General features: G+C 40.9%; 1 protein-coding gene across 1 annotated transcript in view; it reads left to right on the top strand.

Annotated features, from left to right (window-relative positions):
• Positions 1–17,169, top strand: part of cdh5 (cadherin 5) — a 30,262-nt gene extending 13,093 nt beyond the window's left edge. Inside the window, exons 7-15 of the mRNA XM_047602118.1 lie at positions 886–990; positions 1,266–1,408; positions 1,490–1,623; positions 2,617–2,726; positions 2,989–3,091; positions 7,235–7,365; positions 7,628–7,742; positions 11,399–11,531; positions 12,231–17,169. Of these exons, the coding sequence (XP_047458074.1) occupies positions 886–990; positions 1,266–1,408; positions 1,490–1,623; positions 2,617–2,726; positions 2,989–3,091; positions 7,235–7,365; positions 7,628–7,742; positions 11,399–11,531; positions 12,231–12,615 (1,359 nt within the window). The 3' untranslated portion in view covers positions 12,616–17,169. The remainder of the gene's footprint in view (positions 1–885; positions 991–1,265; positions 1,409–1,489; positions 1,624–2,616; positions 2,727–2,988; positions 3,092–7,234; positions 7,366–7,627; positions 7,743–11,398; positions 11,532–12,230) is intronic.
• Positions 17,170–19,566: the final 2,397 nt, after the last annotated feature.

Here is a 19,566-nt window from a genome sequence, read left to right as displayed (position 1 = left end):
AAGCGTTGCCTGCTGCCACATATTTGGCATCACAAAAGTGTATCCAAAACACCACGTGGGTCTCCGTTTCTGCTGATATTAAAAAAAGTGAAAGAAAATAAGGTATTTCCATGTTGCACTATCACGTTTAAGGCAGAGGAAAAGGTTTTCATTTGAAGCCTAAATCCAGAGCACGAGCTCAGCCACGCTGTTCGAGCTGAGTGGAGACATTAACAGCCTTTTTACACCTGAAATCATTGGCTGTCCTTAGTGAACAGATGCAGGTGTAAATTCACCGAGGACAAATGCAAGAGATGCATTTGTGCACATAAAAAAAAACTAGGGTGCAAATGCAATGTGTCCCCAGTCTATAAAAACAAGATAAAATGCTTGAGGATGAATCCAAACTTGGAGCAACTTAACTTCAAATGTGCCAGTGACATGAGGGAAAACACTTTTAATACATAGTATAGAAATGTCTCAAATATATTTTTTAAAGACGTAACAAGATGTTGAGTGAATGGGCTGTATTTTGGTGAGAGAGCAGAAACATTTTTAGGATTTCGGTGTTCTCAAGACAACCTTTTTATTAGGAAGTGTAAATGTAGCCCAATGGCATCAGACATAGACAGTGTGGTTATTATGTATGTATTAATGACAAACAGAACTTCAAAAGAGTCTTTCCTTGGTTGGTTGTCTGGTCACAGGTTCATTGTAATAATATCTGAAAAAGGATGCACTGTTTAGGAGGAGCTGTAATAGTCTGAAACACAGGTTCAACATGATCTAGTTGAACAAGGGCAAAGTTCAAAGTAGTGACAGTATGACGTGACCAGTGTTGAATCATGATCCACTGTAATGACTTTTCAATTGTTGTTGACTGTGTTCCCTCACCTCTTTTTCCAGCATCTCGACTTTGAGACAAAGAACAGCTACAGTTTCACTGTCCAGGTGCGAGAAGACCTGAGGTTAAATCCTGACATGGACAAGGATGCAATCACCAAAGCCACGGTAAATATCACGCAGGGTGACTGGAGACGCTAAGCCATCAAAGGACGTTATCACCCTGCTTTTCATTCTTTTTTAACTGAAAATGGAAAAGTGAGTGCGGCATGGCTCCATGGTTATAACAAATGTGCAGTATCATGTGCTTCGGTGGCCGACAAGTCTCAGAATATAGCAGACTATGTCTTTAAGAAAGAACAATGCAATTAAATCCAGTAGTTCTGGTTCATTTCAGTTGTAACTGCTGGCCAGTCTTTTAACTGTAAACTTTTCACTGACAGGTAAATGTCATAGTAGAAGATGTAGACGAGCCGCCGGTGTTCCCCCACTCCATCTACAACTTCACTGTGATAGAAGAAGAGAATGTGAGCAACATAGGAAGTGTTGTAGCCAAAGATCCTGACGCAGCCAAAAGCAAGATAAGGTGCACTCCCGAAAAAGAACTAACAATCGTATTAATCCTGCAGACAAGTTGGTTGACAGACCTTTTACTCTCTATGTTTAGATACTCCATCTTAGACCAGCACTCTCCCATCGGTATCCACGAACATTCAGGTCAGCTGTACACTCTGAGGAAGCTGGACAGAGAGCTGAAGGCCAAACACGTGTTTCAAGTTAAGGCGCAGGAGGAGCAAAGTGGTAAATCGCACACTCACACAAGAACTGCACAGATTTATTTATTAATCCGGTTTCTTTTAAACAATAGATCCTCACACAAATAATAGAAACCATGTGTCTTCCTCTCGAACAATGCATGCCTGAAGAGGGGCTTCAGTGGAAAGGCCACTGAAGACTGTGTGTTCTCTTGTTCACTGAGCAGCTCCTCTGGATACATTGAAGGATGAGAGTGTAATTTATTTTTTCATAGATTAACGCATTGCCATAACACCTGGTCGATCCACACGGGAAGGAGAGAGTAAGCAGGAAAATCACATTAGCGTGTTTCTTTGTTCACTAGCAGCTTCTAAAGCAAACTCTATATTTTTAGAGCAGCAATGAATGAAATCCAAAGATCTATTTTAGTGGCTTGTCACGATGTTTAAGAAACACAATGGTCCCCTGAGCTTGACAAGGTCCTCGATATAGAGTACATGTACTGAACTAAAGATAGTTCCCAAAAGAGACTCGCACATTTGTCAAAAGATGAATGCTCAGGAAGAACATCAGTGATGTAGAATAAATGTAAAAGCTGCTTTAATGTGATAAAAAGTAAACAGCTCACGAATAGAAATCTTTTCAGTCACTTGACCTTAATCAGTTCCATCAATGACAGAGACACGCACAGAAATAGGCCTGATCATCATCATCACGTCTATTCACTGTCACATTTATTCATTAAGGTGAATGACAAACAGCCGTGTGGTTCAGACTTCCAAGGCCAATGTACAAATACAAGTTTAATGAGCAAAATGCATGTTTGAATGCTAAATTCCATTTCCATAAAGCCTCTTCTGCAGGGTTTTTGAATATATTTTTCATTTGGTCTCTTCATATTGAATACCACATATCCACTGATTATATTTAAACATAGCAGAATACATCTTCTACGCCAGTCACCTGTTTTACGTTGGGCAGTAACTATCGTTATAATTACACTGTGGTTAATCACGTGTTGCTGTCTCTCTTCTGTAGGTTTGGAGTCATCAGTGTATGTCAACATCAACGTCAAAGATATCAATGACAACCCGCCAGAACTGGTAGCGGATGACATCTATGTATGTGAGAGCGACAACGCTAATACGGTAAGAAGAGTTCAACGCTTGATTTAAACGAGATATTCTTTATTTCTCTGTTTAGTTGTGATTACAATGTGGACTGTGCCTACCCCTCTCTCTTAGATACTTACAGAACTTGTTGCTGTTGTCTTAATAACAGAGACATTTTAAGTTGTGTTGGCAACACATTTAGATGGGGGAATTACTTACATCAGTGAAATATTAAAAGGAAGAAGTGGATGTGGAGGAAGTCTGAGAAGGACTTATTTCAGTTTTTTCCTCCCCTCAGGTGATTGGAATATTGAAAGCCGCGGATAAAGACGAGCAGCAGGCTTCCTTCACTTTCAGCATGGCCAGTGAGAGCTCCAACTTCACCATCCGAGACTACGGCAGTAAGTCCTTGTCCGCCTCGAGCACTCTTCCATCTTCACCTTTTTTTCTTGCTTCTTGCTCTAAACGGCGCTCGGAGGAAGCGCTGTCCTCGGCACTTGTTGCTATGCAACTACTGAAACCCTATTGGAAGCACAGTCCTCTGTTGCTAAAATTTGAAATTATTTTAACTTCTGAAAGCGTGCTTGGGCTCTCCCAGCAAGACGAGGGATTTAAAGAGCCAGTCTGGGACCCTAAGTGTGGTGTAGAATACTCAGCAGCAAATATTGAAAATAATGAGAAAAAGCGACTGGGTAGGCTTGCAGATAACTCTGTATGTATTATAAACTCATCCCAGCTAGCTATGATAAAGGAACACACACACTGCTACTGAGCTAACAATAAAATCATAGAAAAAAGGAACACCTTTAGATGGAAATCAGCACCAAGAGGTAAATGTATGCAGTGGGCTTTTATTATCTGCAGGGTTTTATATTGTGCTGTTGTTATGTTGTTAACAGAACTTGAGTCAGTGCACACTTAAATCTAAAAGCTTAATTGACTGGCAACATAAAACATGCTGTGATTGACAGTTCAGTACACTCATTAACTGTACAGGGAGTACTGAAGGCAGCACGCTCGTACAAGCTGAGTTGATTTCAGCTGACTATAATGGTTTGTATTTTTAGCACCCATTGGTCTCAGTAGCAAGCACATATGTCTGTAAGTCCGGAGGGGAAAATATCCATCAGTCAGTCACCACTGGTTCTGCTTAATGCAATGTGATGTTATAATGCGTCCATTTTAATGACTGAACCCTGTGTGATAGTAGATATATATTTCAGTCAGCACTGAAAGGGCTGAAGGTTGTTTTTCGCCTAAAACTACAGTGTATTTGCACCTAAATGTAGTTAAATATTTTAGTAATCAGTTGTGTTTTACTGCATGACATCAGCATTTTAATCAAACCCAGTACAGAGCTTTCTGTTAGGTTATTGTAGATTCTTGTACGTCGTGGTGCAGTATCTACACTGTGTAGATCTGGTAGCATTTAGGAAGAAAAATTAGTCAGTGTAAGTGTTCCAATTACAAATTGACAGCTCGAATAAGCAGATGTGACACTGATGACGGAATGAAACACTACAAGAGACATTCTCTTTGATCTGCATCTTGATACTAAGTGAAAGGTTGGCGTCTGTTGCGTCAGATTTCCAAAAGCCTATTTGGGTTTTCCAGCTTAGGACACAAAATGGCACAAGTAAAACATTTTTCATCATTTTTGATCATCACATGAGGTTATAATACATGAAAGCCCAAGGAGACGTGTTACCAACTGCTATAGTCAAATATTAAAAGTCTGAATAGATGAAAGCCTTAGGTAGTCAGATGAAAGATTTAGGTGAAGTGTTACTATTTAATTTAAGTGAAACTTGAACCACGCTGAAAGGAAGATAAACAGAGAGGGAGGGGGGAGGAAAGGCACGAACTTGCTTCATCCATTTCCTCTCTGCTCGTGCCTGGAGGGGCTGACACGCTGAACCGATGGGGAGTGAGAGCAAACGGAAAGACACATGAGGTGGAGTGGTGGAGGAGAAGATGAAAGGAGGTGGGAGGAAGAGTTTGGGACGGAGGCAGAGAGGGGTAATGTTAAAGGAAGACTGTTTAAAGGAGGAGAAGAGGCTAGAGGAGAACGACTGAAAATGAACGACAAACAGTAAAAAAAGAGCGAGGCTGGAAAGAAGGGAACTGATATCAGGGCGGGGGAAAGATAAAAGAAGAAAAATGGAAAATCCAAAACAAGACACAGACTAATGGTAATGGGAAGGAAACGAAATGAGAGGACAAATGAGGCGAGAATAACAGAGGCTAGACAATGAAAGGGAAAAAGAGGAATAGAATTAAAAAGGATGAAATTAAAATGAAATAAGGACAGCAAAGAAAGGAGCGGAGATGAGGGCAAGTAGAGGGGATGACATCACGTGTTAAAGACGAAAGAGAGAGGATAGGAGTTGTCTGATAAGTGCTGGTTGTCAGTGCGAACCTCTGTTCTCCCCTGGAGACTGTGGACTGTGCCCCCAAAAACCATCTGACAACACCTAACACCACTTAACACGCCATCTCAAACACTGCCTACACACACACACACACACACACACACACACAACAAGGTCTGCAAAGTGAAGGCTTTTAAAATATTTATCGACAACCAGCTCTTTAAAACTTGCAAAATAACAACCTTCATTACGAGATTCATAAAGACAGACATACACACACTCCAGTAGTCAGAGACATGTCACGTCACTGTGCAGCTTCACTGTGTTCAGACCAGGCCACTACATGAAGCTCAATGCACTAATATCACACAAAAACATGGAGGAGGAGGAGGAGGAGGAGGGGGGAAAACAAAGAGAAAATGAGGAGTCTAATGAGATGTAGGAAGAGAGGCAGCTAAAGGAAGAGGGCAGTGGGAAATATCCAGAAATCCAGAGAGACAGGAATGAGATGAAATCAAACAGAGAAGGAGCAGGAGACATGACGGAGAAGAGGGGCAAGATGAAGGGCAGATAGAAGCGGTTTTCATCTTTTATTCAGTCGGGTCTTCGTCTGTACCCATGTCCTCCCACACACACCTTCACTGAGCATATGTTGTCTCATAGACATCACAGTGGAAATTGCCGTAATGTGATTATATCGACTGTATTCTGACATTTTGAACTTTCAGGAAAAGATCAGTCTATCCAAAAACATAGAAAACGTTTTCTCCCTTAAATCGACTGTCAAGGAGGTTGGGATTTGTTTGCATTTAAACTTGTTTGCCCCGTTTGTGACCCAGATAGCTTTGAGCTAACTTACTGACTTGTAAAGTTATTGTCACCAAGATGACTGACTGACTAATGTTAGCCTGTTCAAAGCTACATGCTACCGTTAACTGGCGTTTTCTCAATAAAGGAAAACAGAAAATAGTTTGTGCTTTTTCAGAGACTGTGTAACATGATGTAATTAAAGGAATACACTGTGATCTGTGAGAAGTAACCTGTTAATGAAGACAGCTCATCTACAGAGCTCGTCCAGCAGCGCACATCCTAGTCACGCGAAAGGAGTTCTCCTGTTAAACACAAGTGATGTTTTATTCAGATGTCAATGAAACAGAATTTTCAAAGTGTTGTCGCCCTGCGTTTTGCAGCGAGTGAACAGATGATTCTATGGACAAAGAGAACAAGAGATACATTGCATTTGGCTCCTCAATGACGGGACATGTGGATACAAAAGTGAAGGGACTGTGATGTGAAAGGCTTACTTAACGAGATTTAATGAAAAATTTCAGGATGTGCAGAAATGTGATGCCAATCTTTAGAGTGAAATTCACTCTCCAGAGAAATCCTATATCTGATTTACCATACATGGAAATGGCCCAAATCAGAAATGAAAATATCAGGTTCCATGTGATTTGTGTTATTAATGCTGCCACACCCTTAGCCTGCACATACAGTCCAGTTTAAATATCAGGTGTTTTTTTGTTTTGTTTTGTTTTTTTATTTAATCTTGCCCTTAAACCAGAGGAGCTGTATATGTTTCGCTGTCTGAGTTCATTCAGAAGGGGCCTTTCCTGCCATTGTGTTCTCTGAAATTCCTCCAGCTGTGGGATATTGTGGTGAAAGGCTCCCCCCATCACCTCAGCAGGAAACCTGTGCCTGCCAGGAATTTGACTAATGACTGTATTGTTGGTCAGGTCTTTAGTAGAGACATCGACGCCGTTCTGCTCAGTGTGTTGCATGACTTTTATTCCAATCTGCATCACATTGTGTCTTTTGATCAAACTGTGCCTTTGGACAGAGGTTTCCGCTCACAACAATGGGGCATGAGTTACGTTGATGAATGTATTCGAGCACTTACTACAAAAAAAGAATCCACTATGTCCGGTTTCTGTGAGGTGCCATTATCTATAATCCTAAATTAGTGCATCAAGGTGATAGATAATCACAAATGATCTGTTTGCAGCATTCTTCACACTGTCTTATCATGAGACCTTATAGATTGAGCAGGTCAACATTAGACCTACGTTAGTGGAAAGTCAGAAAAAGTAGACACAGATTTTGCAGAAAGTAGAGGTAACTTTGTGTAGCAGACAGTTGTAATGATTTGTATTTATATGGTTTCTTGTACAGACAACTCAGCAGCCATCCTGGTGACACAGGGCCCGTTCAGCATGGATGACCCCAAGGATTACAGCGTGGATGTGCGCATCCGTGACGGAGGAAAACCCATCCTGACCAGCATCACCAAATTGAGAATCAGGGTCTGTGCGTGTTGTTTGTGTGTGATGTACTAAACTGCCTGAGCTTCATCACTGACAATTTGAAATAATTGTGCCGATGAATTGCACATCTTTATTTTCCTGTCTGGTCTAGGCAGCTAAATCTGTTTAAATGCAGAAAATTCTCAGACTGTATAATCACATACAATGTGTAGCTTACACGAACATTCCTCAAATGCTCACAGTGATAAATTCATTTCAACAATGTACTGACTGATGAAGTGATTTTTGTGAAACCTTGCAGATGTGCTGGTGTGATCCTGGTCGGATTCATACACACTGCAAACCTGAGACTCAGAAGATGGGAGTCAGTGTCCATGCTTTGATAGCCATCCTGCTTTGCATACTGACCATACTGGGTATGTTTATTTTCTCCTAAATCTCCTAAAAGTGTCCAAGCATGTACTCTGTAGTACTTTATATATTTATATATATATTGGCTATTCAGGTTCTGCATTCCTGAGTAGTGGCTTGAAACAAACTCTGATCTGTGTCTGCCAGTTGCGCTTCATGAAATCGACCATCAGTGATTGGCTGATAACTTTTTAATGAATGTATTATCACCTATAAACATGACTCATGGTGTTTTCATTAGCTCAGAGTGAGCCCGCTGGTCGTAGTCCACGGGCTCACCATTAAATGTCACTAAATCCTAGATACTGCACCTTTAAGTGGTCTTTAAACATATATTTAAAACATTATTCAATGCGTTGCTCATTATGTGGACAGTCGTATTTAATCATGTCTGCTAATGCAGTTTGACCTTAACTGTTTCGTTGTCAGATGTGTGAACTGTTTGGATGTAAATAAGTCAGAACCATCTAAAAACTAAATGTATCACGAACGCAACTGCGGCATTGCTTTTTACTTTGTAAAATTGACAAGTGGGCAGATTCAAAGGGATGCCTTGAACCCATATTGTTGTTAGTCTCTGAGATAAATTCATGAAGACAACATCAATGATACATGCAAAAAGAGAGCGCTGAGTGATTGGGACATGTGCACAGAGTCACTTGCTCTTGGTTTGTGATAAATAAGATTTGTGTTTTGTGAGGAACTTTTCCCCTCCTGGTGTTGTTGGTTTTATGAATAATGCAGCGGCGGATGTGGAAATAATGCCTGTGGTTGTGAGCTCAATATTCTGTTTGATACCTTCGCCCCCTGCTCTCTCTCTCTTTTTTTTATGTTGAAAGAGAGACATTTGTCATGTGCAATGAGAGGCACACTGGAGCTAGTTGGCCAAACAAGAGGGATCTGGAATGAAAAGTGCTGAAGAAGAAATGAAAAGAGGAACTTGGAAATGAAAAGAGTGACACATGTAAAAAAAACCAAAAAAACAAAAAACATATATCTAGACTTGGATATGGTGGAAATGGGATGTGAAGAGGGGTGAAGGCAGCAGACAGACAGACGAGAGGCAAACAAGACAGAGAAGTGAGGTGGAGTGAGTGACAGAGAGACAGAAAGAGGTTAAAGAAGAGAGACACCGAAGAGGAGAATTGTGGGAAAAGCAGCAGAAGAATAGGAGTGGTAATGAGGAGAGTTTATCAGCTCTTTAGGTGCCATCTGCTTATCAAACACCACCAAACACTCAACCTATTAACTATTAATACACTCCTTCACTATCGTGCTTTTTCTCCTTCATTTTTTTCCTTTCATTTCTCTCTTCCTCTTCTTCTTTCCCTCTGGGTGTCTCTGACTCTCTCTCTCTCTCTGCCTCCCTCTTTTCTCCTTTCTATCTCTCTTTCCCTTTATCAGACACCCCCAACGCAAGCTAAATTAACTATTTAATGCACTTGTCATTATCTGTAAGGGCCCAAAGCAATTTAGCACGCTCCCCATTCACAGACACATTTTCTCACATGGAGTCGGGTTTGACACGCGGGAGGAAATTTTTCTCAGTCGTTCTCCAAAGAAAGGGCTTCTTCTTCTTCTTTCTTTTTTGGTCTTTTTTCGTCCCTCTAAGTCTGATATCTCCAGAGCTTATTAAACTGCAGAGCATGTGTTGTAAAAGATTAATCAGCTGGTTTCCCATGCAAACTTAAATTAGTCCCGTTCGCCCTCAACTAAAAGGCATGGCTAATGCTGCCCGTCCACTGAGAGAGAAAGAGGTTCATATTGGGACCGAGGCTTGGGGCCTAATCTAATGTCAAATGCGTCCTTCCTCTCCTCCTTCTCTCCTTTATGCTTCCTCTCCTTGTCTGTCTTCTCCCCAGATTTCCTCAGCGCTAAATCTCACGTTTCATCCACTTCCTCCTCCCCTACGTCCGAGGCTGATTGCCACATATGTTCCTCCTTTCCTTTGTTCCTTTGTTTTCATATCTTCGCTTCTCCTGCTTCTCCTGGACTTTTTCTGAACCTGGTTTAATGTAATCAAGTAAAGTTGAGCTTGGAACAACTTGGGCCGACCATTGTGATGACTAAAGCATTGTGACTGACTAAAACCAAGTTTCTAGTTCGAGTTCAAACCTCTAGTGGCTTGGCACTCCGGAAATGCTGCTGTTCATTCTGACTGCAATTATTTTACACGTCTAAAGTCTTTAAGCACCAAGCTGTCGGAGTGAAACGGCATTGAATTGATTTGTTCAAAAGGGGAAAATATATTTAATCTAAACATTCCAATACTGTAGATGAGGTGATAAGCCTGTGGCTCGGTTCGTAGCGCTTCCTAGATTTCTAGTTGGTCCTACTGCTTCCAGTTGCCCCTCTATACTGACGAATACAGACTACTATTAACTGCTGGGATGAAGATTTATTTCCTCTCATGCAGGTGCAAAATGCTAACGCATAGCTGGCCATTGGCTGTAGTCTTTGTGGAGTGTTGAGGTGCAACTTTTTGGCCTCGATACAGGTGACATGAGGCGGCGTCACAGTTGGTCTTTCTTGTGAATAATTCTTTGACACTGGCTTGATGTGTCTGCATCGACTGAAACTAAGACTAAAGATTATTCTCCCTCCTCTACTTCCTCTGATGGAATTTCTTTACATTCAATTCTGCATGTGACAGAAACAATAAGAAAACCATTTCAGGTTCAGTCTTGATTCTTGAGGATTTGTTACTGAATGTTCGGAGGAAATGGGATGACCCATCCAGTGACCCCAACCTTCTTGCCCTGTTGACGTCAGGCTACGTCCATCTGCCATAATCCCTGAGGCAGCTAGAGCTCTTTGTCTTTTTAACATAAACAAATGCCTTTTTTCTTGAGATTTCATGTTTTAAAACTCCTATTGTAACATTCTGTTTCCGATCCTCTCTCTTCATCCCCTTTTACTCTTTTTCAATTGTTTATTCCGTCGTCATCAGCCTCATCCCGCTTCTCTTTCCTTTCTTCCTCACCCCGTCCACTTTGTTTTCTCATACTCATTTCCACGTCTTGTGTTTACTGACTCTTTCTTCCTGTTTTTTGTCTTCCTCTCTCTGATGTGTCTTTGTGCAGAGCTGGTGTCTGCTCGTGTCTGGCTAAAAAGACTCATTTAAGGTTTTCATGCTTGGGGGAAATGTCTCTGATACTTTAAACTACCCTCTCTTCATTTTCTCCCCACATCATAGTCCCATTCCCTTGTTAGTGCTCCACTTTTCTCTCTTGTTTCATGCCCCCATTTACATTCCAATTCTCTCTCGTGATTTAAATTCATACCTTTGGTCTGACAGGAAATACGCCATCACAATCTGAATACTTATTCTGTTGTTGTCTTTGGTTTTTAGCAATAATTATTAAAAAAAGTTTTTAAGAATAAGGCACGAAGCACAGGGATTTTACACTTTCCATCTTCTTTTAAATATGGCCTGAATACATAATTTATCTGCAGTGGTAGATTTTTAATTAGACGTACTGGATGTTGGCTGTCAGTCACTGACTAACATTGTTATTGCATTTACAGAGTAGAGTTTTTTGACCTCACCCTAAACATTGCTTTGACTTGTTTTTCCGATAATGATGCTTTCAAAGAACGAGTCACACTCAGCACAATCTGAGAATAAATATATTGTAAATTTTTCTCCTTTGCTCCTCAGTCATAGTGATCCTGTTTGTGATGAGGAAACGCTACCAGAAGGACTCTCTGGCCAGTATGAAGAACAGCGGAGAGATTCATGAGCAGCTCGTCACATACGATGAGGAGGGAGGAGGAGAGATGGACACTAACGGGTATGTAGTTAAAAAAAAGGGGGGACCATGCACCATATATATGCAGTTAAAAGACATGGTGGTTTAAATGAAGTGGTGAGCATCAACAAGAACATAGACAGAGTCAAGATAAGACAAGCAGTACACAGAGAGTACACCGACATTGTGTTGACATTTCTGCTATTGTGCTTTTATATAAAGGCCAAATTGGGGGTTCTGTGGATGACATTTGTGCTTTGAAAAGATAAAATCTTACGTTTCGATTGGTAAAGTAGGATTAAGTGTTGTATGGCACTGTTTCACTTTGTGTTGCTCCCAGTGAGACATGGTTGGTCGGATTGCTACTAAAAAGTAAAAAAGTAAGGCAAGAGTACAAAAATGTACGTGAACACAGAAACAGGAATCAGCTAACCTTACAGCCTGGTATCATTTAACAGTGTGTGACTCGCGTGCTAAGTCATATCCCATGCTATCTGTATGCATTCTGGATTTTTGTTATTCCATGCAGTCTCCTTGAGGGACTGCCTAACCTTGTGCTCACTCCAAACTCCAACTATCTCAGGTGTCATTGCACTGGAAGGAAATTACATGCAACAGCTTAAAATGTGCAGCCGCAACACAGTCAAGCTGCTTAGGAGGTGTACTTTTTATACACAACTCCATGCTAGCACGTATACTCGCAGCAAATTTACACACAGCGTCCCTGTCTGTCTCTCCTAGATACGACGTCTCAATCCTCACCTCCGCTTGCAACGACGGCTCCATGCTCCGCCACCCTGATCGCCACCCCCACCCCTCTCTCTACGCCATGGTCCAGAAGCCCCCCCACCACGCTCAGCCCTCCGCGTGTAAGGGCGACATGGCGGCAATGATCGAGGAGAAGAAAGACGAAGCTGATCACGACAGAGACGGCTTCCCGTACGACACCCTCCACATCTACGGCTACGAGGGACCCGAGTCTTTAGCCGGAAGCCTGAGCTCTCTGGAAAGCTCCTCCACTGGTTCAAACTTGGATTACGACTTTCTCAATGACTGGGGGCCGAGGTTCAGGACCCTGGCTGAGCTGTACGGCGTAGACGGACCTGAATATTACCATCAGTACTGATAGTACGAGAAAATGCCAAAATGCACACACACGTGCATCAGTGATGAAAAGGAGCCATAATAAATAACACACATTGACCAAAAGCATGCAGAACACCCCCTACCACCACCACCACACACACACATACACACACACACACACAGACCAACAGTGTTCTCCGGAGACTTATCAGGGGGCTGTTTTTTTCTAGTAACAACAACAACTAACTTCTGTTATCATGTGTAATTCAGTGAGCCCATTAGTGTGTTGTGCCTCCCGTTTGTTCACTCCCCATCAGTCAGTCAGAGCTTCATTTTCTTTTTCTTTTTTTTTTGATGACGTGGTGCCCTTTGCTCATTTTCAGTGACATGCTGGAAAAGATTTTTAAAGTAACACAAGGACATGACGCCATAGGAAAAAAGTGATAACTAACTGCTTCGCACATTTACTTGAGGACTGATTGTAGGTGACAGTGTGAGAACCACACCAGGAGGATGCTTTTTATTCCGCTGCAGCGTTGTGAGTTTCACGCCATAACCGTTGTTTTATCGTACCTGCAAAGTGCAGCCTATCAGTTTTGGTTTATCTTTGATAATTGATGGGGTAATGCGGCCACTGGTGGCCAGCAGTGTTATTAATATTCCTTAATATGTTATTGATGTCTTAGCTTTCATATGCAGCACCCATTTGCAATCAGTTTTTTTCTCCAGTAGTGACTATGCTCATATAGATAAAATATTGAACCTTTTAAAATGTGTTCGCTAAATGCATTTGCATTTGTGTTATATAGGATTAAACCAAACTCAACTCAACGTAACAACAGTTGTTACTGTCTAGTCTAGTGTAGTTTCGTCCTGCTGGGGATTCAAAATGCTGCATGTGAAAGCAATTCAATTTTTTCTTCACCTTTTCAGTTTTTTGTCTTACTTTGCTTTTCTGGCGTTGTTGGCCTGAAATCTCTTGGAACTATTGTTTTTTTCTATTTTTTTCATAGTTGACTAAAGTGCCACAAACATGGCGAGAACAAGGTGGTTTACTTTTGATCTGAAGTTTAGTGTTTGATTTGTAAATATGATCGCTCGAGGGGTTTATTGTACTGGAAAACTTGCGCATCCACATGAGTTTAAGCTCAAAGGGATTGGAGGTGTTTGATCACAGCGAGATGCCAGTTGTGTTTTTTTTTGTCTAAAATACCAGAAAGGCCCGTCTTCAAGGAAAGTTCAACTCTGAAAAGTTTCCGTCCATCTTAATGTCTTGACATGACATCAGGTGGTCTTTCTCTTTTTGTTTGACTGTGTGATATGAAAGAAGAGTCGTTTTCTAAGCGAGCCACTTTGTTCATTTTCCCAGTTATCTTGTGCTCTGAAGAGAGAACAGACAATAGACACGCAGACAGAAAGGAAACGACGCCACCGCTGTGCGGACAGGATTACAGTGTGTTCCAAGGTTTTATTTGACAGGACCCATCATCACGGTTATTGTTGAGATGAAAGCCCAATTCTCAGAGGCCCACTAGAACAAAAGTAATTCAGGCGACTCAGGAAGCGACGAGTTGCAAAATCGTCTAGTTAGGCTGCCCACGATGGCTCTGAGGTGGCTCGAATAACTTTAACCTCTCATCCTTTTTGGCTACTGTCAGACCTCTGACTAAAGGAAAGAAACCTTAAACCTTTGACAATCTTAAGACAATCCTTTTAAGAACGTAAGTTGATGCAAACACAACTCGCCTGGAACTAAACTCAACATCTTCTTTAACTGAACTGGCTAACATCCTTCTACAATCCTTCTAACATGGCCAAAAAACTGAGCCTCACTGGCTGTGGGGTTTACCACTTCACACTCTCAGGCCATTTGTTGTTAGGCTGTTGTTACATTTCTTGAGCTTTCTACATTTTTACCCATGGCATGTAAATGTTCCTCTACTTGGGACCAACAAGACATAACACACTCCTCGTAGCCACACTGAAGATCAGACATTTTTCCAGAGGCCTTGGATTCTGTAGTCTGAAAAAACATTTATTTATAATGGCATAAAACTGGGAAATGTAGCAAACTTTTGGTTGAGTATATATATATATATGTGTGTGTGTGTTATTTTTTTTTGTTTGTTTTTTGGAGACTGACAATTTAATCATTTGACTGATATTACAGCTCTAATGGGTCATTTGGATTACCAGTGGTTAGCTTCCATTTGAACTTTAACCTCTATAATTCGATGTGTCCTCTCTATGTGGCTCTTTAAGTAATCAGGAACAACTGCTCCCAGTGGACCGTCTGACCCCTGGCCATCTGGGAGAAGGCGGAAGAGCACCTGGCCAAGAACTATTTATCTCAGTATGTGACTCAGTAGCATTTCAACAATAAATGCAGACAGTAAATCACTGCAGTTAAAAAGTCATTCACAAAGAGGCACATTCAAGCCACCATGCGACTTCAGGACAGTTCCTTTATTTTTTTTTAAACTATAAGTTCATTTCAGTTTCAACTATTTAGTTTATTTATTCTGCTGTTTATTCTGTTTTGTTTGGACGTGAACTTGCTTCCTTCAAACTAAAGCCTGCTTCGAATGCCATTTGATAAACGCTGGATACAATAGCTGGAAGCCCTCTCAGCGCTTTCCTGGTGGCTCCATATGTACTTAGAGGGGCCAGTCCCTCCGCCTCGCTCTCAGTGTCGCTCTCCTTGTTTGCCTCACCGTATCTCCACCGCGCTGTCCTTCTCTAATCAGCAAAGCCAAACGGTGGACTGAGCTTCCTGTCCATCTGTGGGGTTGTGCCCGCCCCTTCCTGTCTGCGTTATCTCTCTCACGGGCCAACACATTGTGCTCACTTCCTGTTAGCTCAGCCTGGGAAACAGCCTTGGAGAGGAAAAGGGGAACGAGGCAAGGAGAGACATGGGATGAGGTAGAGGGGTTAACAAGAAAGAAAGATGAAGAGAACAATGTAGAGCAGTGATGAGTTTTCCAGCTGAGCAGAAACACTTCAGAACAAAGATGTGTGTGATGAAAGCCTGAGGCTCAGCGAGAGATGTGAAAGTCTCCTGGCAAAGTTGAAAAATTAGCATTCAGAAATCCAAATAAATTGCCCACAGTTGAATCAACAATCACCTCCTCACTCTTGTGCCCCCAAATGGCAGCAAACCAAATTCATATTAAAAAGTCATAAGTGCTTTCATCTACAGGTTCTGCACATTCAAGTCACAAGTAAACTTTTAATTGTCTGATGAAGAACTTTTCAGGATCCAATCAAAAAGTTTTGATTGGTTACATGCACTATGGGCACGTCTCCACTCACTGAACAAACACTGGCTTCTGCCATCTTTGTTTGGGTCCAGGAACAACAACAAGCCTAGTGAACAGAGTTTGAGTTTTGCTTCACCTTGTAGGAAATCCTTTTACGCCTGTTATTTCAAGCCATTTCGTCCCTCTAAAGGCAACAGTACTTATTTTTTGGTATCATCACTATTATTGTAATCCCGGGGCCATGAAATGTATGTGTGAACAAAAAAAAACGCCAGCTGTAGCAGACGGAGGTGCTCCATTATCTACTCTGCTAACAGCAGTAAGTGTTGGGTGCACTTTGGAGCTGTAGATGGACATAAGTAAATTTCGAATACAAAAAGAGACATTAATAGACTACATCAATAATGCAATACCTTGAAGACACAATTCATGTGGTTAGACCAGGTTATACGTTTTCAAAAAGTGTCATGTGGGATCTGATTTTATTTGACATATGCAACATAATGACTGAGTCTTGTTAGCTTCCCCTGACTGTTGCAGAGCATCACTAATTCCTGTATTTTCAAACACTTTGGAACGATTGCCTAAAAAGTGCCATAATTCATTTTATTTCGCTGGCTATCAGGGTTGGTCACCTATTTAAAATAGTTCACCTTAGTTTCAGCCAGTGGAAATAAATCTTTCATAGTGGCACGAAATGTTCAAATTTAAGTCAAGAAAACAAACAAAAACAACCCAATATATATATATATTATTATTAGTATGCTGGTTTAAAACAGTGGTTCCTTCTACACAATTTTGAGTGCATAGAAAAAAAAAATGTGCCTATAGGTGACTTTTCTCTGGCCTCACATTGTTTATTTTTGAACTAGATTACTGTATTTAAAGGATTTTAAACTTGACACGTTTCATTGCTGTAAAAAGAAAAGAAAAAAACAAGGTTCATTTAAAACAAAAGAAAATATTGTTCCGATGCATGAATGGTTGCCCGAGTGAACATGTGATTTTCTTCTTGTGCGTCCACTTGTGTGTGTTTGCGTGCTTGTGATTGTGACTGTACCCGTGTACATACACAGTAATGAGTGTCAAACAAACAACAAATAGCAGCCACATACGACTTTTTTTCTCTCCTGTAAATACATTAGGGATCTACAAGGGAGCAACATGTGCCTTTATTCTTCAAAGAAAAAAAAAAAGAAAAAAAAAGAACTGTAATTCATTTTTTGACAGTGAACACAATTTTCTATATTGTTTTTAATGTGTATAGCAACTACTTTTTATTACCTGACATTTTTGTAAGTGTAGAATAAAAAATAAATAAACACTTAAGATTTCGTGTCGCTGTGATTTGTGTATGTCAGACTTATGACATGGAACCATTTTCAGGAATCTTGGTCTTAAAGTTTGAGAGATGACATCATCTTTTATAGTGAAAAACATCCCTCACCCCCATTAATGGAGACAATGAAATTTGCTGCCTAACCCCACCTAAAAAAAAGAAAAATGTTTTGGGTCAGCTATGTAATTTGGAGCAGATTTTTACATGGATTTGAAAAAAAGAATGCACATAAGTGTTTTCTCGTTGTGAGATCAGCTCTTTTCCTTTGTTGTAAAATATGTCAAATGTTTTACTTTGTGAGGAAAGCCCTCATCTCCTTCACCTTAATCTTTGACATGAGATCAGATGTGAGCTGAGGGATATCCTGTGTTTTTCTGTGTTTTAACACAAGTGTAAATTCACCACAGGTTTGTGCAGTTTTATTATTGTATGGGGGACTGTATGTATGGGGGGATTTGGGGGTCAGGCCTCCATATATGTGATCATGACCATATGAGACTTGGCTGAGTGTACAAGCACATACGCTCACACTTTTAAACGTCAAGATGATTTTTTTTTTTTTATTAGGTTGACAAATCGTGCTTTAAAGCAGGACCAGGTGTGAATACACCTTCAGGCTTTTTTCACTGTAGTGCTACGTGCATGTTGAGCTATGTACACTAATCAGTAGATAAGAGGTAGACAAAACCTGTAACAAAATCATGAAAATAGCTTATTTCCCTGACAAAATGATATATATTCCAAATGTCCTACCCTACTAATGTCTCCCTGCTAATATCCTCCGAGAAAGGTTTGGTTTTAAACATTTAAATGTAATTTTTCTGGTAAGAACGGTCAATTCTAATTCACAGAGAGAGGGACCAATTAGAAGAACCTACCATGAACTGCTACTTCCAACACTCTTCTGATCTACTGATATCTCCCCTGTGATACCACTCTCCAATACAACCTAATAAGAACATGGATGCTTTTAAATAGATTTCACCGTGACCCGTGAGCTGCACCGACACCGAATCCACTCTGTCATCAGTTATTCAGGCGAGGGGGATTGCTGGGAGATGTGACAGATGTCTACAGGAAGAAGAGACACTGAAAGGGGGAAAAAAAAAAAAGGATGCTGATCAGGAGAAGAGAGCGGCACTTCCATCTCATCTTTACTCCTCGCTCCACCTCAGCTCAACTTTGGTCTACTTGCGGCGAGGATGACACGGGGGCCAGCCGGCAGCCATGTGCTAAACATCACAGTGTGGTCAAACTGCAAAGCTAGACTGTTAAAAGTGAGGCCTTATCCTTGAATACGATTACATGCTGACTGAAAATGTGTAATCCTTTGAAGCCTGATCAAAGTAAGTCTGAATTCTGAAGTGGGCTGCAGTGCGTGTTTACATGCAAAAGGAGTTGATACGGGCTGCTGTTTACATGACTGCAGCATGTAATCCCGTTAGAGAAGATTCTGCGTCTTGTCAGGAGCATTTATGATTGTTTGCCAGCATGAAGAATAGAACCGAATGTGAGAGAGTGACACAGGTACCTGTGCACATTGCATCACATTATACCGTCTGTCATGTGTTCATTGTTTTCCAGGGATGCATCACTCCAAGGATTTCACTTTTACGTTGATATCATCCAAAAAAGTATCTTGCGCTGCCATACATCATCATCGTACATGCCATAAATTTTAACTCAAGAATTGTTAGTGCGTGAACAAACATGAGCCTTTAGCTCTGAAACATTTCAGTTAACAGATGTAGATGTTCCAAAATAAACCCAGAGGGCAGAAACAGACAGATGTTATCAAATATGAGGAAGGGAATAAATTCATGCACCGCTATCATTCTGAAGCCCTCAGACCCTTTGGTCTTTCATTACAGATGCTAGTTAGGCACCTAAGCATTGTCTGAACCCTCAGAACTGTGATCCCAACATCTCAAATGAATCATGGGGAAAATAAGTGAAAATAATCGCAAACAAATCACCTTGAATTTTCTCCTTAACGTGATTCTGCAACCATAAAAAAATGATTCACGCTATTTACAGGGAACTTTGAGGGAAACAAAGATCAAAGGGAAGACTTATTAGTTTCAACACGGCAGAGAAATGTTACATGAGGAGGGTGAAATGCATGCAAGAACCTAAATGTCTTGTCTTGGATCACTTCATATGGCTCATTACACCTGACGTATGGTATTTGGGTTCTCTGGAAACCCAGCAAATGTTACAGTTACATGAATAAATGTCACTGGCCTTCAACAAGAGAGCAGGTTTCCAATACTTAATGAAGGGTTTCAAACCTAAATTCAGCTCAATCAGACGCTCTTCCTGCCCAATTCAGCGTGAAGAATGCCTGTCATTGTCAGAGACAAACTGATGTTGTTTCTGAAAGCTGCCAATT

The sequence above is a fragment of the Mugil cephalus genome, chromosome 13 (genome assembly GCF_022458985.1).
Source record: "Mugil cephalus isolate CIBA_MC_2020 chromosome 13, CIBA_Mcephalus_1.1, whole genome shotgun sequence".
NCBI classification, from domain to species: domain Eukaryota; kingdom Metazoa; phylum Chordata; class Actinopteri; order Mugiliformes; family Mugilidae; genus Mugil; species Mugil cephalus.
Note: the sequence above shows the minus strand (reverse complement) of the source record. Positions and strands in the feature narration are given on the sequence as shown.